Consider the following 26,214-nt stretch of genomic DNA (forward strand, 5'->3'; position numbering starts at 1 on the left):
ATTGGGGAGGGTATGTGCTTTGGTGAGTGCTGTGAAGTGTGTAAACCTGGCGATTCACAGACCTGTACCCCTGGGGATAAAAATATATGTATATAAAAATAAAAAGTTAAAAAAAAAATACCTCCATCTCAAGCGTCATTTTTAGCAGAATGAATTAAAAATGTGCGGTATCAGGGGGCCCCGGGAGGGTGCAGTGGTTCAATTGTTCCACTCTTGCTTTTGGCTCAGGTCATGATCTCGGGGTCCTGGGATCTGAGCTCAGCTCGGAATCTGCTTGAGACTCTCTCTCCCTTGTCCTCTACCCCTCTTGCTTGCATGCACCCTCTCTCTCAAATAAATAAATAAATCTTTTTTTTTTAAAAATGTGAGGTATGGCCACACAATGGAAAGGAGCGATCTCCAGACTCACACAACAATATGGATGCAAACATCACGGTCAGCAAAACAGTAGCAACTTTGTGACTCTACTTAAATAAAAAGCTTTAAAAATCACAGGTAAAACTAATATATGTTTTTCAAAGCTAGAAAGTAAGTCACTCCACGGGGGCTGGAAAGGGACATGCTGGGGGACAGGGGGGACAGGTCGACAACGCTCTGTTTCTTGATCTGGGTACCGGTTAGAGGGTATGTTCAGTTCAGGAAGATCCAGAAAGAGCCACACTTATATCACATATGCCTATGTGCACATTTCTGTATGTCTCTTTTATACCAATAAAAAGTTGGGTTTTCTTCAACGTCTCTGGACATCCTAATTTCTAAGGAAGAAATACCATTTCCTCACTCCTACCCCTGGGGCACTGCTCCTTGCCCCTCTTCCAGCTCAGCCCAATACACAGGAGGACATCATTGTGATTGGTCTTCCTGTTTCTGGCAGTCAGAACCCTTGAAGAGGCTTTTAGTTTTTTATGTGTCTTTATTTCTAATCCTATAGCATTCTATTATGTAAATAAAAATTTAGCATTTGAGATAAATTCTTGGTGTTCTTTATTTTTTTTTTTTTTAGTATTTTATGCGTAAGTTATGTCTCTGCACCACGTGGGGCTCAAACCCACAACCCCAAGATCAAGAGTTGCATGATCCGGGCGCCTGGGTGGCTCAGTGGGTTAAGCCGCTGCCTTCGGCTCAGGTCATGATCTCAGGGTCCTGGGATGGAGTCCCGCATGGGGCTCTCTGCTCAGCAGGGAGCCTGTTTCCCCTCTCTCTCTCTGCCTGCGTCTCTGCCTACTTGTGATCTCTCTGTGTCAAATAAATAAATAAAATCTTTAAAAAAAAAAAAAAGAGTAGCATGATCCACCGACACAGCCATCCAGGTGCTCCAAATTCTTAGTGTCTTAATTATTCAAGAGGACAATAGTTATCCTCTTGGGAGCTGTGTCTGTGCTGGGTTGATACACGGTATCTTTGTCTGTCCTGCCAAGACACCTGCAGGATGAGATTGCTACGCCCATTTGATAGACGAGGAAGCTAAGGCCCAGGGAAGTGAAACAGTTTAAGGAGAAACACCCCCAAACTCTGCTCCTGGCCCACTTCCCAGCGATTCAGTCTTAGCAAGCTCCGTTCTGCTTAACCATTTTTCTGTGGTTTTGGTCCCCAGGCAGAAAGGGAAGGCCAGAGGGCTTGCAGCCGCTCTGGTCTGAGCTACCTGGAAGCCTCTTGATAAAGGATTATAGGACAAGAGTGCGGGGATGTTTGCACTGACAATCCTGGGTCCTGATCCCTAAGGCCCAGCCCCGAACTGCAAAGGAAACCTCCAATCATCAGGCACTCCGGCGAGCTTTAAAATTCCTGGCAAGAACTCTGAAATCGGACCCGACCAGCATGTGTCCCTGAATATCAGAACAGACACTATATTTACCTTGAAAAGCCCTTCAGTGTGCTGAGAGTTATAAATAGTCATTAGGGCCCAAGCGAGTGGCCTTAACACATGGATTTCCTTCCAAAAATGCAGACCCATTTTAATTAAATTTGTCACTAACATCTGGGAGGGCAGGCCCCGGATTCCATTTGCTTTTGGACACACCGTGAGTAATTTCCTATTCAATGAATATTCAGGGATTAGCACGCTCTCTGGGTGTTTAGCCCAGAGGCAGCCCTCCGGGAGCTCGCACAGAGCCTCGCTCCCTGGAGAAGACACACGGGTGCACTGTGAACGCACCCTGCAGCCTGGGGCCTCCCTCTGCACCAGGTGTCCTCTTCAGAGTCTCTTTGCAAAGCCAAGTCCTTTCCCCTCCGTTTCCCCCCAGAACAAGATGGGAGTCACAGCCGTGCTCATGCTGCCTCTGCTGCTTCTGGGAATCAGCGGTCTTCTGTTCATCTACCAAGAGGTGTCCCGGCTGTGGTCAAAGTCAGCCGTGCAGAACAAAGTGGTGGTGATCACTGATGCCATTTCAGGACTGGGCAAAGGTAAGCCAGCTTTGCACCCCCCCCGCCCCCGCCCCGTGCACACTCGCGACCTTAGGGACGAGAGGTGGCGGGACGGCATGCAGTTGACCTGCTAGGTGGGAGGGAGATGGATGCTGTGTCCTTTCCCAGTATCTGTCATTAGCCAGCAAGTGTCCTTTCTAGGGGCAGGGGTGGGGGCGCTGCATCTCCCACGCGGGAGAAATGAGGGGATTGGGAGAGCTGGGCTTGCAAACTCACAGAGCGTCGGGGCCAAATTGGGTCTACAGATGTGATTTGTTTTTGCCTTCATGGGGTTGCAGAAATTTTGAAATGCAAAGTCCTTCGTTGGGGAGACGTACCAACTATGAGCCCAGACTTGGGCTCTGGGTTGAATTCTGGGTTCCATCGCTTACCAGCTGGTGACTGCTCTGGTCTGCTTTGGATTTCCCATCTAGGAAAGTGAAGATACTGATTGTCTCTACCTCACGATGTTGTTGGGGAATGAATGAACGAAGGAATGAATGGATAGTTGGAAAGCATGTTGAACCCCTCAAGTGTCCATAATGTAATAACGATAATGAACATATTAGGCTGAAATATGTGCTCTCTCTTGCCATATACCCCACTCAGCCCTAGCGTACCACACTCAGCCTAATTAGCTCAACCATCTACCTCCTGTTCTTAAGGGCACGTATGTCTGTGACCCTGAATTGGATGGTCTCAGGGGGCCTTTCTGCTGCTGGCTTAGCTCTGTAAGATTCTGACATTCTGACTCTTTCTCCTAACAATGGGGGTGGCACCCACGCATGGTAATCTGGGGGTACTTTTTGCTCTTGTTGTTATGTTCTGTCAAACATAGAACCCACATGGCCCAGTGTTCATTAAATCGCTCAACAAGCCTCCACGGAGCCATTTACTGTGCCATGTTTTAAGATGGGCATCGCCCCTTCCAAAAAGCATCCCCCCCACCCCGCGGTGCCTATTCCCATAGGGCTGCCATCATGGGAACGTTCAAAACCTCTTGTCTGGGAATTTTCTTTTTTTTTTTTAAGATGTATTTATTTATTTATTAGACAGAGAGAGATCACAAGCAGGCAGAGAGGCAGGCAGAGAGAGAGAGAGGAGGAAGCAGGCTCCCTGCCGAGCAGAGAGCCCGATGCGGGACTCGATCCCAGGACCCCGAGATCATGACCCGAGCCGAAGGCAGCGGCTTAACCCACTGAGCCACCCAGGCGCCCCGTCTGGGAATTTTCTAAGAACTTCCTTCCCTTGGGCCTCCCAAGGGAAGCCGATCCATATTCTTTCAGCAGGTGGTGAACTCAGGCTCACGGAGGGACATGAGAAAATAAAGCACGAGGCAGATAAACCGGTTCCCTGGGGGGCCCATCATGGGTCCCAGAAGCAGTTCCCAAGGAGGACCTCTTGGATCCTTAGACCCAGGGCTCAAAAGCAAGAGCCTGGCATAGAGTAAGCACTCAAAACAAACAAACAAACAAACAAACAAACAACACAGCTTATTTAATAAATGCCTTTAAAAGCAACCATCTTCGGAGGGAAAGACACTTAAGTATGTGGTTGTATATTTGATTTGTTGATTTGTGGCCAGAGTCCAATATGATCAGAGAACACATTCTCTATGATTTCTTTGAAATTTGTGGAAGCTTGTTCCGGCTATAGCCCGTCTCGGTGAACCATCTGTAGGCTCCCGGAAAGGGTGAGCATCCTACCGTCTTTGGGTTGAATGTCCCACAAAGCGACGATCGGATCCTGCCGGTTGAGAAGGCAGCTCTGTCCCGTACGCTCCCGATTTCCTGGGTTACTAGCTAGTGCTGTTCTATCTACCGCTGAGAGGCACATAATTGTCTTGCTAGCCTCTTTAACTTATGCTTGAAGTCTCCTTCAGTTATGGTAATGCACTGTACAAATTGGGTACGCGGGAAACCCATCCCAGGAGCAACGGGGCATCTTCAGAGGAACGCGGTCTCCTCCGTGTCATGAATAACGTGTCCTATGGACCCACCCCAGAAAGGAATGCAAAGCAGAAAAAAAGCAAGTCCAAATATTTAGAAGCAATCCGAGAAGCTGGGTGTGTGTGTGTCCTTAAATAAACACCTCGCCAGAGCATACAGCTGACCACAGCAATTATAGGTGGACGCGGCTCCCTTCCTGAGGTCCGAGGCAAGAAAAAAAGTGAGGGGCACGGCGCTGACGACACAGGCCAGGCCCGGCCCGCGGCACACCCCGTGCCGTCCCCTGGAACCTGCCCAGACCCAGGGAGGGTAGTGCTGGAAAGTTGTAAGGAAGCAATGCCAAGCTGTTGCCCAGGGAAATCAGACCATGATCAGGACATCGGACCGTTGCCCCAAGCCCACCCAGCTCAGCTGTGTCAGGGATTGGGTCACTTTGTACCCACTGTGTCTGCACTTAGCCACCGCACTTGAACTTGAAGTGTTTGTGAAACCGAGGGCTTGCCTCCCAATCATCGGCCTCTTACGATGCCCCCCGGCTGTCCCTTTGCCTTGTCTTCTCCCTGAAATCAGGAGGTGGCCCCAGCGAGGCAAGGAAATGTGTGTCCTGGTATGTTTGCTGCATGAAAAGGACATTTTGGTGCTACCCTTACGGACACAGGGTAAATTGAGCTGTGGTCATAAGCTGAGCTGATGGAGAAGCAAACCCAGGGGCGCCTGAGTCTGCCAGGGTCTGCGTTGGCGGAAATGACATATTTGGGAGGGTCAAGGCTGAAGGCTTGCTGTCCCCCAGCAGCGGTCACACCACCGGGCTCCTGCCTCCCGTGGCCCCCACCCCCGATGGCTGCTACTCAGTTACGGCAGAAGGGGGGGAAGGGCGGGCTTTCAGCTTCGGGATGAAGTCTCTTGTAGGGAATTCTGTTATAAAATCTAATATAATAAAAAAAAAAAGGATTTTCAGGTAAAAAGAACAAGAAACACACTAGAACGCTGCCTGCTCGGGAATACTTCACCCTGTGTCCTTTGCTCCTTTCTGATGCTTATAAGTGATGGGTGCAGTATTCTGGGCTCGCTGGAGTTGGAGGGGGGAGTGGGTAGATGAACAGCCCACCCCACTCTCAGATTCACAGAGCAGAGAAAACCCTTCCTCTGGTCTGGGTCCTCCCCAGGCCCTCCCTGGGAATATCCGCTCACCCTTTCTGCAAGGCCTGGACCCTCCAGTTTCTCACCCCTCCCTCGGACCCTGGTATTAGGGCGGATGCTTCTCTGGGGCCCTCTCTCTGGTTTGATGAGACCCGGCCAGGGTTGATAGCAAGAAAAGAGAGTTTATTCCTTGCCACAAGAAAGGAGATCACTGAGGGTAGCTCCCAAAGTGTTGTCTCGAGCAAAAAGCAGAGTGTGCGTTCACTGACCTGCCCCGTGAATACACACACCCCGTAAGTGCCAGCAGGTGCAGAGGAGGGGGTCTGAGTGGGGTCTGTGTGGGGTAACATCAGACCTGGCCACGTATCCCACGGGACACTAATGGGGCACAAGCCCCACCCAGGGGCGTTGATTTTAACAATATCACAAGCAAGGTCCCACACCCTTGATCTAGTGGCCTTGAAATCCGGACTCCTCCGGTTTCTGCCCGCTCCGTGGTTTCCTAGGCCTCTCACGAGGATCTTGAGTTCCCACAGGTCAGCACCTGCCACAACAGGTTAAGCCTCTGTGGTTGGTTCTAATTAGCTACTGCCACTGCCCTGCTAACGGAACCTGGGGCAGAATTCAAAACAGCTCCCAAGCAGCTTGGTCAGGGCTTGGGTCTGGCCCACCGTGCTTGTGGGCGGGGTCTTTTTGGGATGCAGACAGAGCCCCTGGGGCAGCCGGGTCCTCCTCCTCCTCTGCTCTGCTCTGAGCACACCTGGTGGCCCCCTCCTCGTGTTAGATATTGCAGGTGGACTCAGACCCAGCCCCTGGTTCCCCATTGCACGGAACTTACAGTGCGCTGTTCAGATGGTCCCAGTGGCTCCCTGCTCCCTGTTCTCTAGGACAAAGATAAAGGACAAAAACTCACATCACAGTCCTCTTCCCAAATCCTCCCTCAAAGTCCAAGCTCTTGCTCCTCTACCTTGCCCAATTTTGCATCCTATTTGGAGGGTAAGGCGTACTGAACTCCATAAACAGGGTTTTAGTGATTTCCTTTGAAAATGTGCCTCTTGGGGGGACACCTGGGTGGCTCAGTCAGTGAAGCATCTGTCTTCAGCTCAGGTCATGATCCCACGGTCCTGGGATGGAGCTCCTTGCTCAGCGGGGAGCCTGCTTCTCTCTCTCTGCCTGCCGCTCCCCCTGCTTGTGCACTCTCTCTCTGACAAAATGAGAGAGAGAGAGAGAGGAAGGAAGGAAGGAAAGCAGGAAGAGAGGGAAAGAAAGGAAGAAATTGTGCCTCTTGGGTTGGCAACTAACTCCAGAATTTTGTATCTGTTTGATCTTGGTGCTTTGGTCAATCTTTCCTTTTTAAAATCCTGTTACACATGTGTATGTACAATTTAATATCCAATCACACACACACAGTCAGGTGCATGGCAGGGAAACAGTTTCTGCAACATCCGTTTTAAAGGCTTCAAAATATTCGACAAATACCATCATGTATCAACAACCTCCTGCGATGTTGGTCATTAACAACCATTTCCAACTCTTTGTTGTTACAATAGTACCCAGATAAACAACATCATAACTGTGTCCACGCAGATGCTCCTAATTATCTCCTTAGAACAAAATGCCTGTAAATGAAATAACAGGGCTCAAGTGTATATTTAGTTTTAAGGATTCTGACCAATTTTTTGTCCAAAAGATCATGGCAATTTACACTGCCACCAACAGAGAATGTGTGACTGCTCCCAATTTTGTTCTTGATTTCCTGATAGATTAAGAGTAGTGTCCTGCATGTCTTTTAAACTGCATGTCTTTATTCTTGGCACGGAACTGCTACCTTTTGTAAGTAACTAGCTCTCCATGCTTCTCTTATGACTTACTTACCCGTCTCGCTAGCCCATTTCTTCATTAGGGTCCTCATCTGGTTTTCTTACTGATTTATAACGGTTCTTTATAGATTCAATAAATTCGCTCTTTCCTGACATATGTATTTCAAATAGGCTCCGTCGGGCGCCTGGGTGGCTCGGTCAGTGAGGCGTCCCCCTCCTGATTTTGACTCAGGTCATGATCTCAGGGTCATGAGACTGAACCCTGTGTCAGGCTCTGTGCTCAGTGGGGAGTCTGCTTGAGATTCTCTCTCCCTCCACCCCTCCCCCTGCTCACTCTGTCTCTCCTTTTCTTTAAAATAAATAAATAAAATCTTTAAAAAATAAAAGTACATAGGTTTCCTCCGTTCATCTTGGTTTTAATTTTCATTTCTGTTTTCTGCTGTCGGGAAGGTCTTTTTTTTTAAGGATGAAAAAGTCTATGATTTCCATTATGATTTCTTCCTTTGGGGTCAGGCTTACAAGATCTTTCCCCAAAGCAAGGTTATTTATTCATTTCTCCTTTCTTCTAGTTCTTGTATCACTCTGTCTAAACATTTAACTATTTAACACATTTTAGTGTATCACTTCCTCCCCAATAATTAGCTAGGAGTTCAAATACCACTTATATTTTGTTTTGTTTTGTTTTGCTTTATTTTATTTTTCAAATACCACTTTTTCAATAGCATGTTCTTTACCTACTGATTTGTCATGCTAACTTTACAATATACCACATTCTTATAGACTCGTGGCTCTATTTTTTTTTTAAGAGTTTATTTATTTGAGAGACAGAGAGAGAGAGAGCTAGAAAGCACCAGTCATGGGGAAGAAGAAGCAGGATCCCCGCAGAATAGGGAGACAAACATGGGGCTTGATCCCAGGATGCTGGGATCATGACCTGAGCCAAAGGCAGACACCTGACTGACTGAGCCACCCAGGCGCACCTCTTGGCTCTCTCTTTTTTTTTTTTTTTTTGAAGATTTTATTTACGAGAGAGAGAAAGCACAAACAGTGTGAGGAGGAGCAGAGGGAGAGGGAGAAGCAGAGTCCCCACTGAGCAGGGAGCCCAATGCGGGACTCCATCCCAGGACCCTCGGATCATGACCTGAGCTAAGGCAGACGCTTAACCAACTGAACCACCCAGGCACCCTCTTGGCTCTATTTTTAATCAACATTTCTATCCATACTTAAGCCACAAACAGGCTGCTTTAATTTTGTAGCTTTATCATGTACTTTAATAACTGATAGAATTGGTCCATTCCTATTCCTATCCATCAAACTGTTCTTTGCTTTTCTTGTGCCTTTATTATTCCAAATAAGGCTTGCAAAGGATTCAAGTAAAGTTTAGGATCTTGTCATCCCTTTCCAAGACATGTTGGAATTATAATTTATTGCATCAAATTCACTTGGAGGTAGATCGACGTCTTCATTGAGTTCGTCCATCCAGAATGGTCATGGACAGCCTCCTTCTCCATAAAGCACCTACATTCAGAGAAATCGTCCCTTTCCTGTGATCCCAGCAACTCAAGGCAGCATTGTTAACACTGTTATTTCTTGATTCGGGTTTCCCTCCATCAGCAGAGCTGCGCACATCCCCCCTCCTCTCTGCTTTCAGCCTCACACAGTACACCTGTTTCTAGACCTCACTGGGACCTTCCATCCATCCTCCACCCAGCTCCTATCTGGCTGAGACCACATGGTCCAGCCCCACAACTGCTCTCCTCCAATACCACAACCCCCCCACTCATGATGCCCGCTGATAACCCGGCCGGGCCCCCTTCTCTCCACCTGCATACAGCCGTGAGATCTCTATGAACCATTGCGTTCAGGATACCCAGCCTCCCGCGGGCACCCGGGGCTCCCCAGCTATCCCCCGGCATCTTGGCTCCATCAGGCCCTCTGCTGGTTGGTATAAAATGAGGCAGTCATAGGTCTTGAACACCTGGGAGGTGTTGGTGATGCCTTCCCAGGTCCCTGTATGAGACCAGTTTCTCTATTCCCGGGGTGCTGTGAGTGTGGGCTGCAGGGCTCACAGCCCTGACCTCCGCCGGTGGACATTGCTGCCCCTGGGAGTTACACAGCCTCTGCCCCAGCCCCGGAGGGAGACAGCACACAGTCTGTAGACCCAAGCATATAAAAAGGCTGGTCCTTTTGCCTCCAAGTGGGACATCTCTGCCATTGGGTTTACACTCCAGAGCCTTCCTCAGACCCAACTGAGGCTAGACTTTACCTGAGACCTTACTGCCTTGTGGATTTTCTCTGAAGAACGTTCCCTCAATAAATCCTGACAAGCTGAGCCCCTGTCTTTGATTCGGCTTCTGAGAACTGCCCCCCCCCCCCCCGAGGACATCACCTTGTGTGGTTCCCATGAGAATTAAATGAGCTAATATATATAACTCTCTTTCTTGAGTCTGTAGAACAGGTAAACACTCAAAATACATTAGCTTTTATTGTTCTTAAATATTATTGCTACACAAGAACACAGTGTGTCTATTTTTTTTTTAAGTAGTCTCTACGCCCAGCATGGGGGCTGGAACTCACATCCCTGAGATCAAGAGCCAGGTGCCCTCCCAAATACTTTGTGTCTACCCAGCCCTTGCCCAACTGAGAAGGACCCATGTTGGGTGAGTCAGGAATTCCTTTGGAATAAAAGTAACTAGACACAAGGCAGGTTTACTTTTTAAATAAAAAGAATCCTTACTGGCCTATCTAGCCACAGAGAAAATGTGTGGGAAACTGGGGGGATTAGGTCCAAAAATAAACCATGATGGCTCTTTCCAGGATCTTTAGATGAAGATATAAGGAGGACTTTGATCCCAGAGGGCTGGGTGGACAGGAAGGGAGCATCCTTCTGCCCAGCTTAGGGAGGAGCATCTTAACAATCAGAACCATCCCAGGACAGAAGGGCTGGCTGTCTCCGCTCTGAGCTCCCCTTCACTGGAGGTAGCCATGCAGAGGCTAGAAATGACAAAAAAAGATTTCCAGTCCTGGGGTGGGAAGGTGATTGAAATGACCTAGGACTCCTGGCCATAGGATGTTCGAATTCTCCGAAATCTTCAATTCCTACAACAGAGGCTCATCGTCCGTGGCTCCATCCACACAGTGCACCCTGCCCTCTTTCCTTCTTCCTCCACAGAGTGTGCTCGGGTGTTCCACACTGGTGGGGCAAGGCTGGTGCTGTGTGGCAAGAACTGGGAGAGGCTAGAGATCCTGTATGACGCCCTCATCAGCGTGGCTGACCCCAGCAAGGTAAGGCCTTCTGGCAGTCTGCTCGGGGAGCTCCTGGGCACCCGTAACTTTCATTGACTGCTGCGTTAGCAGCTCATGGACCTGGTGGGTGAGTTCTGGTGACTGCTTTTGGGGAATAGGAGGCCGTGCTCTCCCTAATCTCGACCCAGGCATGTCTGCCAGGCACAAGCATTGGCTCATTTGGACCATTCTCCAGACCAAGAATTTGTTCTCTGGCAACTCACCTTCCCCACCCCCTATTGTATTTAAGTCAGAATCAGAGAGGATCCAGAAGCTTTAGGAAGGCACAGGTATGGGCATGATTATAAATGCTTATGGCTGATTTTTAAATCAGGCCGGCTCAGTCGGTGGAGCGTGCGGCTCTTGGTCTCGGGCTCGTGAGTTCGAGCCCCACGTTGGGTGTACAGATTACATAAAAATAAAATCTTTAAAATAAAATAATGCCTCAAAGGATATTTCCTTCCAAGAAGTCGGGGAAGTGAAGTTACTTTTCACGAAGCCACTGGGAGGTGAGCACTTTCTGGGAGGTTGAAGGTTTCCAAGCGTTTCTGGAGCACTGCTGAGAGAATTGCCTTCAGAGCTGTCTTCGCAGTTTGGTTTGGTATGGTTCAATTTGGCCCTGATATTGAATTGCTTTTTGGAAACAGCAAAAATAATTCACAGCAAAGTCCGGTATTTGGGGGGAGGGAACAAACGAGACAACACAGAATTCAAGTTCTGTTTTGGGGCATGTTATCAGGTCTTGAGATAAAAGGAGGCTCTGAGGTCAACTGTGTGGGAAATGCAGAGTAAAGTCAAGCTTGTCTGGTGCGTCCTTTACTGCAGGACTTTTCAGAGCCTTTGATAGGCGAATGTGCATTGTGTATCCCCAAGCAGGGCATATAATAGTCTGTTTCCCAAACAAATTTGACCCGGGAACCCCCTCGTCGGGACTAATGTTTGTCAAATGCTGGGATTACATTTATCCCATGGTAGCATCCGTTTTCCAACCTGTTCCCTGCTCTAGACCATGAGGAGCCTCAATGGCAATTGAGTGTCTAGGGCCGAACGCAATACCTGGCATGTAGATGGTGCCCCAAAAATACTGTGTGGAGTGTACCAGTTTGGTCAAGAACAAAATGCGGCTGCAGAGCATGGTGATGGAGTCTCCTGGGGCTCCTAAGCTGATCTGGAAACCCATTTGCAGAAAGGAGCTCATATATATTATAATGGCGTCTCCACTGGCATCCTTGCTCTGCCTCCTCTGTAAAGGGTGATGTTCATTTGGATTTATCAGTTCTGGTCCCTTTGGCCAACAGTTCATACTTCTTACTGCATTTTTGCATGTTTGGATTGCTGGTGGTGTAGCAAGGGTACCCACGAATGGATTCTCCATCAGCTTCCTTCCTCCCAGAGATGTTTCTGCTCTTTCCTTCCATTTTTTATTTTGTAGTCGTTCCATAAGCTTTGAAATTCCAAAGCGGTGGCTCTCAGCTCGAGGGCCCTAGGGTCTGCCAGAGGGAGGTCTTCCCAACCTGTCTTGACTCTCTCATTGGCTCAGCAGACATTCACCCCAAAGCTGGTCCTCTTGGACCTCTCAGACATCAGCTGTGTCCAGGACGTGGCCAAAGAGGTCCTAGACTGCTACGGCTGCGTGGACATCCTCATCAACAACGCCAGCATGAAGATCAAGGGGCCTGCCCATAAGATTTCTCTGGAGCTCGACAAGAAGATCATGGACGCCAATTACTTTGGGCCCATCACACTGACCAAAGGTCTCGTGAGTTTGACCTTCCCACCGATTTCTGGGCCACCGGCTGCTAGAGAGGGCTCTGTTACATAGAGTCTCCAATTCTGGAGGAGTTCTCCACTCCCCCTCAGAAAAATCCCTACTTAGTTGGTGAAGGCTTTCAGCATTCTGGCTATAAATGTTGCTAAAAGAAAAGGGATTTTGGAAGTATCTCACTAGTATATTCCAACCTCCCTCTCTGGGAAATCCCTCTCCCCACCCAAGCCCTGCCCTTTCTCGCCAGGCGCCATCTTTTAATGGCGGAGGCCGCCCTGGCCAGGGGCCTGCCTCCGACACTCCCCTTCTCATTCATGTCCATGTCTTGCTATATATTTTGATATATCGACCTTACCCTTGATCTGTTCCTACCAGTGTCAGTTGGTCAAGGGTAGAGTGTCTGGCCTCAGAAATAAAGAAGGAAAGGGTTTATCCCCAAACTGCAAGAGACCCAGCGTCGTGTCAGCCCCTTTGCAGAAACAGGGAGGGCAGAACCCCTTTCAAGGGTAAAATATCCACTCTTCGGTGGAGCTCCCTGCCAAGTTCAAATGCAGCTCTGGAACATAGGGGTTGGGGCTGGACTTGACATGGAATAGAACCAAGAATTGAATCACCATCCCCCGCAAAGGTTATCAAGGCAGGACCCCAACAGGGAGGCTACATGCATGGAGAATTTCTGAGTTTAGAACATGGGGTTGAGGCAGTGTGATCTTAGAGCTGCCTTCTGCATGATAATGGGGTTTGGGGCACCAGCACAGAGGAAAGGAGAGTTATCTCAAGTAGAAAGATCACTTTGCCGAGCTTCTGAAACGAGGCCCCAGAGATAACGGTTTCTTCCGGTCCGGTCCCTCTGAGGGTTCTGGGCCAGGCCTCTGAGGGTTCAGGGTTTCCCGGCATGGAACTGAGGGACACAGGGAGTGGAGGGGGTCGGGGGCAGCCAGGCCTGGCTCATCTCCCTGGTTGGGCCTCTAACGTGCTAAGAGACCTGAGTCCAGTCACTAGCTCTGGGCCTCAGCTTGCCCATCTGCAGCACGCCAGGCTCAGTGTCAGTGCCATTCGGAAAGCCATCTTTTGGTGGGGTTTTTGGTGTTTTGTTTTTTTGTTTTTGTTTTTGTTTTTGTGGGGTGTTTTGTTTTGTTTTGTTTTGTTGCCATCTCCCCATTCCACCTGCACTGCGATCTCTCTCTGTCTCTAAATTTCTGCATTTTCACATGAGTTCATTTGCAGGGGAATCTTTAGAATATCACCATAAATTAAGAGCCCCCTTCCCTCTCAATAAACAGAAGAACTCTGAAAACAGAACCAAGTAGCAGGTTCTCCCAAGACGCAGGGCTCGCTGTTAAAAGATTTAGAGAGTTGTTCAAGACACGGTAGGATTGCGGGGGATCGAAATGGGATGACCTGTGCCCTTTCTGCCCACTGAGATCTGCATGTGGGCCGGTCACTGAAAACCACCCAGAAATGAGCGGCCGAGCCCAGCCCACTCTTAGGAAACACGGGGTCAGTGCGATCAGTGATGTCCAGGCTCCTGCCCAGGGTCCTGCTGTCATCGAATCACCAGGGAGGTAGAGGGGCCCTGTGCAAGGAAGGGGGTCCGGGGGAGGGGCCTGCCTGCCTCGGTCTCCCATGTGTAACCGTGACTCTGTCCTGTGCTTTCCAGCCCTGCTTCCCGACATGATCTCCCGGAGGACAGGCCAGATTGTGTTAGTGAATAACATCCAGGGGAAGCTTGGAATCCCATTCCGCACAGCTTGTAAGTTGCTATGACAGAAATGTTTCGTCTTAGGCTATATGTCTTAGAAGGGATGTTCTGTCTAGCACTAGGCACGTGGCTCTAAGGGAGGGGCGTCCGGAGGTGAAACAGTCTAATGGTTTTTCTTTCATCCCTTCTATTCCCGTTTCTGAGCACCCATGACTTGGAGGTGACCAGAGAGGTGACCTCTCCCCCAGAGGCTCACATCCCCCCAGGGGGTCAGGGCCGGCCCTGGCTGAACACCGTCCATGCCTCCTGGCCTGGGCGCACAGCCCCCGTGCAAACCCCTGTTCTCCATAAAGATGTCTTTGAAGGACAGGACAGGTTACAACCCAGAAAGAGGAGACGGGCGCCCGTCACACAGTAGCAGACGGATGGAAGCTTCAGGGGGAAGGAGGAAGGGGGGAATGAGAGATGCAGATTTGCAGGAGGGGTGCAGAGAAGCCCCAGAGGCAGGAGTCCTTTAGGAAAGTCCAAAGAGGAGAGAGATTTCTCCACAGACGATCTTGGGACCCCGCTGGGGAGCTACCCTCCTACTATGAGGTAGTCTGTGGGAGGGCAGGGTGCGTACCTTATATATTTCTTCTCTTATTTTTAGAGAGAGAGAGAGAGAGCACACGTGAGTGTGAGTGGGGTTGCAGGGAGGGGCAGAGGGGGAGAGAGAGAATCCCAAATAGATTCCCCACTGAGCAAGGAGCCCAGGGTGGGCTTGATTTCGGGACCCCAAGACCATGACCTGAGCGGAAACCAGAAATCAGATGCTTAACCAACTGAGCCACCAGGCACACACACACCCGTCCGCTCACAACTTCTTTTTAATTACCCATTAAGTATTGTCCTAGAGTGGTTTGGAAGAAATCTATATTTGGTCTTTGTCCCATTTCTGGCCCAGAGCTCCTAAAACCCTTGCATTTCCTAAGTGATAAGAGTGATCAGAGTGTCTTTTGTCATGTGAGGCGATGTTGAATGTCGCCTAAGGAGGGGGACTGCTTGCCTGAGGGGCCAACCGCCTGTGTAATTAGGGGGTGGGACTGGAAGGGGCTGGAGATTGAGTTCTGTCACCCCAGGCTTGATTTAACCCATCATGCCTATAATGGACCTGCCGTAAAATCCCAAAACGGGGGGGCTTCAGGGGGCTTCCAGGTTGAACATAGGGCGATTCGGGGGAGAGGGAGGTGCCTGGAAAGGATCTGGGAGCTCTGAGCACCTTCTCCCACACCCCAACCCCCCGACCCCGCATGTCTTCCATCTGGCTGTTCCTGAGTTCTGTCCTTTTGTAAGAAACTGACCATCCACTGAGTAAAACTTTCCCCCAAATTCTGTGAGCCGCTCCGGCAGATGAACTGATCTCAAGCAAGGGGTTGTTGGAAACTTCCATCTCCCAGCGACTTAGTAGGAAGCACAGAAGACAAGGGGGGGGGGGGGGCTTGTGACTGGCCTGAACTAGGCGGGGCCAGGAGCCATCCTGGGACTGGGCCCTTAGCCCGAGGGCTCTGACCTCATCTGCAGGTAGACCACGCAGACCGAAGTGGCCGGACACCCAGCTGGTGTCAGCGAGTCGGGGCGGCCGGCAGAAACCCAGGCATTGCAATGAGGTGTGGAATTGTTCAGTATTTCATTATTTAAATACAAGGACGTTTCAGTAAAAATCAGGCTTTCCAGCTTCCTGAGCAACAAAAGGTCTGGCACCACCTTCCCTTCTCTCCCCCGGGGCTGCCCCTGTTGCCTTCTGTAAGTGTTTTTACTGGGGTCCCTGCTGCAAACCCAGTGGCCCCTCCTCCAAGAGGCTCCCCAGGGGTGGTCCCACCTTGCCAGATCCTCACGTAGCTCTGAGAAGCTGTCTTGTCCCTGTCCTTGTCTTCTGGGCAAGGTCCCAGGACCCCGCACCCCTGTGTTCTTAACCCCGCGTGGTGAGGGGCCGACGGCTGGCGAGGGCTGTCTGGGAAGCACGCGCCCCACTCCCCACTAGGACGGCCTCAGAGGGGGCTGGGTCTGCCGGCAGGGGTCCGTGTGATGGCAGAGACCACGGGACCCCCACTCCCAGCCTCATTCAGCCTCCAGCTGACACTCCCGGAATGGGAAGCTGAGATTCATCAGACCCCAGAGGTGGCTCTAAGCTCCCAAGGCTTTGAGAAGTGTCCCCTCTGCTCTTGTGACATTTCTGGAAAGGTTCTTGTTTACCCAACCCATGGCCTCGTCCATTTGCTGTGGATTCAGTGAGAGTAGCTCAGGCGGACAGGACCTCGGAGGAAAAGGGCTGGGCAGTGGGAAGGGAGACCTGCTCTGGGCTCCCAGGGGCCGCCCGCTGGTACCGGCCTTACCGGGAGGGAATCACTTGGTACCAACCTTAGCGGGAGGGAATTGGGGATTCATACCTGGGCCAGGTGTCCCGGACACATTTCCTCTTTCCGTCTTCACCATCACTCGCCAATGGGGATATTGTCCCCATTTTATAGGTAGGAAAACCGATCCTCATACAGGGAAAGCGCTTTGCTCGAGGTCCTCTAGCAGACAGGTGTTTAAGCGGGATTGGATCCCAGCTCTGCCTCTGTGCACCACTCCCGGAGGGCTCTCTGTCTCCATCTGTGCGGGGCGGGGCAGGGCTGGGTGACATGTGGGTCCTTGTCAGCTGAGATGTGGGAACGTGCCTGCGGGCCTCTGTGGCCCACACTCTCGCCGGGGAGCAGGGCCGGCCTCCCCCTGCCCACACCCCCCCCCCCCCCCCCCCCCCCCCCCCCCCCCCCCCCCGCACCCACCCTGGCTGGTTTCTCTTCCAGACGCTGCCTCCAAGCACGCCGCGCTAGGCTTCTTCGACTGTCTCCGAGCCGAAGTGGAGGAATACGATGTTGTCGTCAGCACCGTGAGCCCCACTTTCATCCGGTCCTACCGTGTTGATCCGGGCCAGGGAAACTGGGATGCCTCCATCTGGAAATGTGAGCTTTCCGAGGGAATCTGGAGGCACAGGGGCCTGGGAGGGGGCAGCCTGGTGTCACTGGGCCTGGAGGTGTGTTCCCGAAGCACGAGACTGGGGGGTTGGTGGAGCCCCACACCCGGCTAACAGAGGGTAGGGGACCCCCCAAATTTTAGTCTCAAGGCACCAACCAGGTAGACAGAATCCTAACCCACAACCAGCAGACCAAGGCCCTGGCTAGGCTCCATCAGTCACAGGCTCTCTGACCTTGGCCATGGGCCTGCATCCCTGGAGGCCTCAGTTTCCCATGCAGAACAGCCAGATTTGGTCTTCAGGACCTTTCTATCTTCCCCACCCCCTCATCGTCCCTTCCCTGGGAGACTACATAGAGCCGAGGCTGAAAGTCTGGCACGGGACGGCCTGCACTTGGAGCTTGCCTCTGTTATACACTCAGTGTTCAAACACAGGCAATGCCTGCACTTGGAGCTTGCCTCTGTTGTACACTCAGTGTTCAAACACAGGCAATCCCTTTGATGTCTGTGCCTCAGTTTCCCCTTTAGAAAGTGAGGAATGATGGCAGTACCGGCCGTGCCCAGGCATTGGGAAGACTGAAGGTTCCAGCTCAGAGAGGCTTTATGACAGCAACCAGCAAACAGCAAGCGCTCTTTATTTTTTTTTTTTTTTAAATTAAGATTTTATTTATTTATTAGACATGGATCACAAGTAGGCAAAGAGACAGGCAGAGAGAGAGAGAGAGAGGGAAGCAGGCTCCCCGCTGAGCAGAGAGCCTGATGTGGGACTCGATCCCAGGACCCTGAGATCATGACCTGAGCCGAAGGCAGCGGCTTAACCCACTGAGCCACCCAGGCACCCCAGCAAGCGCTCTTTAAATGCAGTCTAATTACTGCTCTTCTAGAATGTTCTGAATAGGGAGCTGCTTCACCCTACCCAAGGCTCTGCCTAGTCTAGGGAACCAAGAGAACCCAAGATGTGGGCAGGTGGTCCCAGCCCATAACTCTAGGCCCAGCCCCGGCCCCATCTCTCTGTTTGGGTGCCCAGAGGTTGTAACCGCCGCCCCTCCTGGGGGCTGTTAGTCTTTTTCAGGAAGCTAACCTACGGGGTGCATCCTGTGGACGTTGCAGAGGAGGTGATGCGTACCGTGAGACGGAAGAAACAGGAGGTCTTCATGGCCAACCCCATCCCCAAGGCCGCCGTGTACCTCCGCACCTTCTTCCCAGAATTATTTTTCGCCGTGGTGGCCTGTGGGGTGAAGGAGAAACTCAGTGTCCCAGAGGAGAGCTAACTGCTGGGGGCCAGATGGGTCACCTCACTGGGAATAAAGGCTTTCCTGGCAAGGTGCTGGTCCTCTGTCTTCTCCACACGGGGGCCCAACACAAGCCTACAACACATCCCTAACCTACACCTGCCTTCCAGAGATGTTCTCCACCCCTGTGAACGTGGCCTGGACACCAGCCCAGTCTCTGCAGGGTCTCTGGGTCTCTCTCACTCAGCATTCCCAGCGCACACCTCCAGAAGCTTCCCTACTCTGTAGGGTGACACTGAGCAGAAGAAAATCAGGAACCATAATGGGTCTGACCTCCACAGAGACAGGCATGCAATCATGCAGACACACATGCATGGGCACATGCACATATGCATGCACGGGACACACACATGCATGGGCACGCACACACACGCACTGGGACCAACAGCTGCTCAGGAACTTAGAAAACCACCTCCAGCTTATGTAAGACTGACTTGCCCATGTCCACCTCCAACAAGAGAAGCAGGACTTGGCAACCCTTCAGGGCTGCACTACCAAACAGAACTTTCCGGAACGGTGGAGATACTCTACCATCTGCATTGTCCAAGGTGGCAGCCACGAGCCACAGGTGGACGCTGACCACTGGAAATGGGGTCTGTGCGCCAGCGAGGCGGAATTCTGAATTTTATGGCCCCGGCAAGAATGTGAATTAAAACAGCCACACGTGATTGGAGGCTCCCGGGTCCACGGCACAATCAGAATCCGCCTCTTCCCTGGAACTAAAGGGTCCGAGGAGGGAAAACGTTTCTCAGCTGATGCTAAGGTGGCCCGGGTGGGGTGGGGGGCGGATATCTACCTCACTCCAGCCTTCTGGTGCGTATTCAAAGCCAAACTCCGCCCTTTAACACCGCCCTTCTCGTTGCTGGTGGGCATCCCGCTGAGGGTAGTTTCTCGTACACAAAGCAGCTCATGATTCTTGGGATCTTGGAAAGCGTAGGGAACGGTTTTTTTTTTGCACTAAGACCATAACTGCTGAGGTAAACTTTTCCAATATGCATAAATGAAAGAGGGCTCAAATGTCCCACCCCCGGACCCAAGCCGCTTACAAAATCGAAATATATACTGTATGCATATGCACGTGTACAAAACTGAATCTAAGAAGCGAAATGCCCAGGGTCATGTGATCACTGCAGATCCCACCACACCCCGCCAAGCCCCAAGGTTAAGGCTGATGTCAGGATGTGGCTTGGGTCACAAGAATTTAGGAGGGTCCGCTGAGTAGCGGGCAGAGATTAGCTTCAGGACAGGATGCACTGGAGCCACAAGGACTCCAAAGTGGGGGGGGGTCAGACCTCCGACCCTGGGACTCCCCCATAGAAGCCATATGGAGAACAAGGCAGCAGGAAGGACCTCCCGTGTCCGTGGGTCTGCCCCGATGTCCCCCTGCCCACTGGCTGCAGTATGCGGAGTGGCCACCAGATGTCACTGTGGCTCCAAACTGATTCTACATCCACCTCTCTCTCCGTGGTCAATCCGCACAGCACAGGTGTAATCCCGCAAATTTCCAGGCAGTTCCCAGTCTCTGATGAGCATTCCCCTCTGTGAACGTGTTCTGACTTCAGGAACCTTGAGTCACTGGCACGGCTGACAAGTCCACAGATGAGGAAATTCAGGGTGACCGTGCTCTGTGAGATACTCAGGGCAGAACTGGGGCAGCTCAGGGTGGGTTACAGGACGGGACTGATTCAGAGTCATGGAAGCCAGAGACCATCCCAGACCACAGAGTGATGCCACAGGACCCCTAATCCCCCCAGCCCTAGTCCCTTCCAAATGTGAGGGTTAACATGAGGTCACACTGGGGTAGGGCGCACCCCTAATTCAATGAGACAGTCATCCTTATGAGAGCCGTGTGCAGACACACAAGAAGAATGACACATGATGACCAAAACAGACTGGAACGCTAGAGCTACAAGCCAAGAAACTGGCAACTGCCAGGAGCGACAATGAGGCAAGGAGGGAAGAGCTCTCCCCTACGGGTTTCGGGGGCGGGGGGAGGAGGGGGAGGACGGCCCTGACACCGCCTTGATTGCAGACTTCTGGACTCCTGTATTATCTCACAATACATTCCCGCTGTTTAAAGCCCCCCAGCTTGTGGTAATTTATCCCAGCAGCCCTAGAAAACGAATACACCCCACTTGAGTGCACAACTGCTTCCAACCTGGGTCTTGACTGATAACCAAAGCCCAGAAGAAATCTATGAGCCTCCTCGGGGTAAGTCAAGAACCAGAGGACATCAGGCCAATCTCTCAAGGAGATGCAAGCATCCTTGTAGGTATGCTTACCACTAAGCCCAAAGAACTACCAGATCTGTATGTCATCAGAGTCAAGTAGTGCCTAACCAGAGGGCCCTACTTGTTCCAAGGTTGCTAGTGGGGATTCCCTGTAGGGGCTCAGCTGTCATCTCCAGAATATTCCAAGCACATATACTCAGTGATATCAGCAGAGGAGTTGGCTGCAAGGGCAGGGCTGAGGATTCAGGGTCAGAAACACAGAGCCTGGTGCGCTTCCTGAAGTTGGAGCATCCAATCAGCATGGTGGGTGGGGTCCAGGGCAGGACAGACTCTAAATTAGCCGCCCAGCAGCAACCAGGCAGATGTGGTCTCCTGAGCCAGGAAGGACCCCACCAGCTGCCACCCTGCCTCCCTCAACCTTCCTGGAAACAGGTGGGTCTTCTCAGACTTGGAATTCCTCACCAGAATAATTGATAGGTTGGTGTAGACACAGGAAGGAACCAAAGTGGGTCCCCTTGGTCGTCCTGGGCCTCTCATACTTGTTACCACCCCATCTCCCATTTGAATCCTTGAGAATTCAGCAATGACTTTGTGGGTTACGTGTGGCATAAATGCAACTCAAACATCTACTCACCTAAGTAACTGGAAACCTATTTCAGGCATGGCTAGATCCAGGCAACCAAATGGTGCCACACCACCAGGATTCAGTCTTTTTTGTTTGTTTGTTTCTGTGTGTTTTTATTTTTTTAAATTCCATTTCTCAGGAACATATTCTAATGGGTGGGCTTCACTCTCAACAGACTCCCCCCTTCATCGGGACAAGATGCAAATCAACAGCTCCAGGCTCACGCTCTACCTGCTTAAAACCTAAATAAAGATTCTTCTTTCCCACTAGTTCAAACTAAGGTACTGACACCCACTGGTGCCATGTGACCATCTGGAAATTACCACGACATGTTAGATTACCCAGGCCTGGGCCATGTGTCCATTTTAGAGCAGGAGGGGGTGGCGCAGCTCTGATGGGCAGAATGGGAAAGGGGTGGTTTACCCAGAGAAAGTGAAGATGTTCTTAAAAGATGAAAGCGAGAACACATTTTGCAGGCAAAATGGCCTTTCTTTGTACAGTTGGCCATTGAACATAGGGGCTGGGGGCACTGACCCCCACACAGCCAAAAAGCTACATAAAAAAACAAAACAAAAGTAAAAAAAAAAAAAAGCTACACATAACTCTTGACTCCTCCTCAGACTTAACTACTAAAGCCTCCTATCGATGGGCAGCCTTACTGATAACACCATCAATTCACACAGCATTTGCATGCTATATGCATTCTCTACTGTATCCTTGCATAAAGTAAGCTAGAGGGAAGAAAACGTTAGGAATCGTAAGAGGAAGTCCATTTATGGCGCATTCCACTTCCCCCTCTGCACTTTTCTGTCTTGGGGGTTTTTCTAAAGTGTAAGAATGCTTTCAGCCCTTGACGATGCCATCCAGAATTGCAGAGGAGTTAATGTCCCCAGAGGGACAGGGTACAGGAGTTGGCAGGCAATGAGGGGCAAATGGGAGACACATTCTATGGGGTTCCTGCAGGTTCTGGAACACGAATGAACCCAGCTGCTCACAGGGGAACCAGCTCCATAAAGTGCACTCTACTGGCTTTTCCTTCTGCCTTTCCCTGTCCCCAACTCCCTGCTTCCTGGGGTCACCTTCCCCCATTACCGCCTCCTCCTAGTCCTTGTCCCAGGCTCTGTCTTCAGGCAAACCCCAGCTAAGACTACAGGCTTTTTGGAAGGTGGCTCTATTTGAAGATAGAATATCAGAAAACAGAATATCGGGGATTCATGGTTGACAAGAGATTGAAATGTACTCAAACTCGTTCATGTAAAAAGGAAATTTATTGAATAAGGGAAAATTTTCTCAAACATCAATCACCAGTGTTCTTTAAAGCTGTAGTTTGGGGGGATTCCATTCTCTTTCTCTCCCTACAGAGTGTTTTGTCTGATTCTTTTTCTGTGTCTGCCCCATTTTCTCTTCTCTTTGTCAGCTCTCTTCCTCTGTGTATTCAGGACTTCTGCTCCCAAGCAGCTCTGGCTGGTCCCAGCCCTTGATTTGCTGCGATGTCAAATCTGACCCTAAATGCACAGAATTTCAGAGCTTGATTCTCCAGAGCAAGCTGGGTCTCTCAAACGCCCCTCACTTCACGACAAATTTCTGGGGTAGAAAAACTGACCAGCTTGAGTTTGGGCATAAACACATGTGATGAAACTCTAGAGGAGGCAGAAAAGGGTCTGAGGACATCCCTAGAATAGTTATCCCTGTGCTGGGCAGGAGTGGGGATGTGACCAGGCAGAGGAACCATGACTACAGAGATGCTGGTCAAAGTGGCATTTTTCAAGCTGAGTAGTGGGACCGTAAGCAGCTTTATTCTTCCTCAGACTGTTGGCATAGGTAATTTACACTTCTGTGTTTATGATCTAGCTTACCATTTCTACACCTGAAAGACAACACTCTTTTTTTTTTTTTTAAAGATTTTATTTATTTGAGAGAAAGATCACAAGTAGGCAGAGAGGCAGACAGAGGGAGGGAGAAGCAGGCTCCCTGCTGAGCAGAGAGCCTGATGCGGGGCTCGATCCTGGGACCCTGAGATCATGACCTGAGTCGAAGGCAGAGGCTTAACGCACTGAGCCACCCAGGTGCCCCTGAAAGACAACACTCTTGTGTCCAGCGCGTACATAAAGCATTGTTGTGTTGATGCCCATGAAAGTGGTGGCCCCAGTTCTCCAGACAGAGACAATCTCTGAGGAGACGGAAGGACGTTGGAAAGGGGGTTGAGGACAGACAGCCCAAGTCTGAATGATGCCTCTCAATCTTCGAATTCCAAAGGCTTGCAGGAGTGTGGCCAGACAGATGTGCAAAGCTACATAAACAAAAGGGTCCAGAAGGGGTCCGCCTCCACGGCTTACTGGTTGGGTGATGTGGGGCACATTCTGTGGCTTTTGCAACATTAGTGCCATTGGCAAAATGGGGGCAAATCTAGTGCTTATTTTCACAGCATCTTTTTAGGGAGACACATAAGGTGCTTGACTATCTGAAGGTGAAGGGGTACTCATGACAAGGGTTCAGCCCCAAGCCATCCGTGTCAGAGAGCCGTTCCTACGTCAAGTGGGAGGCTACCTCTGGGCCATACATCTGAAATAGAGGGGTCATGTAAGTAAGGATGAGAAAGGGTGTTGTAGGCTAGGGTTCCCGGTGATGGGGACAGATGGCCTCTGACACCTGCCTGATTTCCCCTCCCCAGCTCCGGGGTCTTGTTACGTCTTGTTCTGGAAAATCAATCTATCACAGTGCATTGGTGAAAAAGATAACCTAAAGAAAAGTTGGGGGCACCTGAGTGGCTCAGTGGGTTAAAGTCTCTGCCTTTGGCTCAGGTCATGATCCCAGAGTCCTGGGATCGAGCCCTGCATCAGGCTCTCTGCTTAGCGGGAAGCCTGCTTCCCCCGCCTGCCTGCCTCTCTGCCTACTTGTGATCTCTCTCTGTTAAAAAAATAAATAAAATCTTTTAAAAAAAGGAAAAAGAAAAGTTGAAACTAAACTAAACCAAAACAGAACTGCGACACTAACTTGAACAAGTACCAAGAAATACTTTTATTATTTCCATGTTTTATCTGAAATAGTGTCAAGTGAGAATCTACGATGTGCCAGACTTACAGATATTGAGGTCATGGTCTCAGAGATCCCAACAGACATGACCGCCTAAGATTGACCAAAATGCCTATATCAGGGTGTCCATTAATTTTATTATTTTATAACTAACTTTCCCACTTCTTTTTCCTTTTTATATAATTATCAAATGGATACAAGTTCATTCTGGAAAAGTCCCATGCAGCAAAGTGTAACATTGAAAATGGAACCAACCCCCACTGCCTCTCAGAATCCTGGCCCTTACACACACAATTAAGGAAATACACAGTTAAGGAAGAAAAACAGCCAAGCCATGGGTAGATGCTTTCCAGTCTTTCCTTTATTTTTTTTTTAAGCATCATACTATACCATACTGTTCCACAGCTTTTTTTTTTTTTTCTTAGAGGTTTATCCTGGTCATCTTCCCCATGTGTATATAATAAAGGTCCACTTCCTTCTCTTCTTATAGCTGACATGCTGAAAATCCCTTTAAATATTATTTTGTAAAGGTAATACATCAAACCCGGGGGGGGGGGGATAACATAACAGAAGGTTATAATATGAAAAATAAATATCTATATCTTATCTCTAAGCTCACAATTCCAATCCCTGAGGTGGCTACATTTTCTGTAAATTATTTGACTAAAGTATGTGATACACTTGGAGAAAAGTGCACAGAGCTTAAGCAGACAGGTCAGTGGGTGTGTGCAAGAGGAAGACACCCACTCAACCGCACCCAGAAGAAAAAGCAGAACATTACCAGTACCTCTAAAATGCCCACTGATGGTGCCCATTTATCTCCATTCCTTTTTTAAATAACAAAAATTGATACTGAACATTTCAAAGTTAAACAAAGAAGTATAAAAAGTCAGAGTGTAACTGACTCAGAGTATAATGGAGAACTTACAGCCGTACACCTCAGCCCTTCCGTTCTCCAGATTCCACATCGCAGAGGCACGAACTCTCGCCTCTTTGAAGCTTCCTTAGTCTTCTGATTCTTACCATTGTGTCGACCCATCCTAGGTCAACAAGTCACATTACACGGATGTGACAAATCCCATTCATAGAATGACATTTATTTAAACCCAAAGTGAGCCACTTTTTGTGAGTGTGTTTTTGTGAAAAGGGAAAAACAGAACAAAGATTCCAGAAACACATCCACTTAACATGGCCCATTAGTTTCAGAATGAGCTTCAAAAGCAACTCAAAGGAGAAAGGACAGTCTTTTTCAACAAACACTGTTAGAATAGTCAAACTCTGTATGCAAAAAAAAAAAAAAAAAAAAAAAGGAAAAAAGGAACCTCAATTGAAATTCTCATACTTTATACAAAATTAACCCAAAACGAACTCTAGATTAAAAGGTCAAACTATAAAACTTTTCATTACATGAAAACAAAATCTGAGGGACCTAGGGGTTAGGCAAAAAAGTCTTTTTGACGTGATGAAGTTGGACTTCATCAAAATGAAAACATTTGCCTTGTGAATGACAATCTTAAGAGAATGAAAAGACAAGCCAGAGTTTGTGTTAAAATGTTTGCAAACTGTGTATTCCACAAAGGATTTGTATCCAGCATATATCAAGAACCCTCAAACTCAACAATAGGAAAACAACCAATTCCAAAAGTGGACAAAAGACTTGAACAGATACTGAATCAAAGAATATATATGGGTAACAATTAAGTCCATGAAAAGTTGCCCATCGCCACCAGCCATCATAGTCTTGCAAATTAAAATCACAAAGAAATACCACTCTTTACCTATTAGAATGGCTAAAATTAAATACACAGTCTTGAGTGCTGACAAGGATACAGAGCAACCAGAATTCTCAGACTTTGCTGGTGGGAATACAAAATGGTGCAGCCACTTTGGAAAACAGTTTGACAGCCTCTTAGAAGCTAAACCATGCATACACCATGTGACCCAATGATCCCACACCTGGGAATCTGCCCTCAAG

At 49.6% G+C, this 26,214-nt stretch overlaps 1 protein-coding gene across 1 annotated transcript; it reads left to right on the forward strand.

Moving 5' to 3' along the window:
* Positions 1-1,999: 1,999 nt before the first annotated feature.
* On the forward strand, positions 2,000-18,674 carry DHRS7C (dehydrogenase/reductase 7C). The gene is made up of 7 exons (XM_059379042.1): positions 2,000-2,021; positions 2,244-2,403; positions 10,485-10,597; positions 12,138-12,351; positions 14,023-14,115; positions 16,893-17,048; positions 18,121-18,674. Exons 2-7 carry the CDS (start codon positions 2,250-2,252, stop codon positions 18,327-18,329), a joined length of 939 nt encoding a protein of 312 aa, XP_059235025.1. The 5' UTR covers positions 2,000-2,021; positions 2,244-2,249; the 3' UTR covers positions 18,330-18,674.
* The last annotated feature ends 7,540 nt before the right edge of the window (positions 18,675-26,214 follow it).

Source organism: Mustela nigripes, chromosome 16 (assembly GCF_022355385.1).
Source record: "Mustela nigripes isolate SB6536 chromosome 16, MUSNIG.SB6536, whole genome shotgun sequence".
Classification (NCBI taxonomy): Eukaryota; Metazoa; Chordata; class Mammalia; order Carnivora; family Mustelidae; genus Mustela; species Mustela nigripes.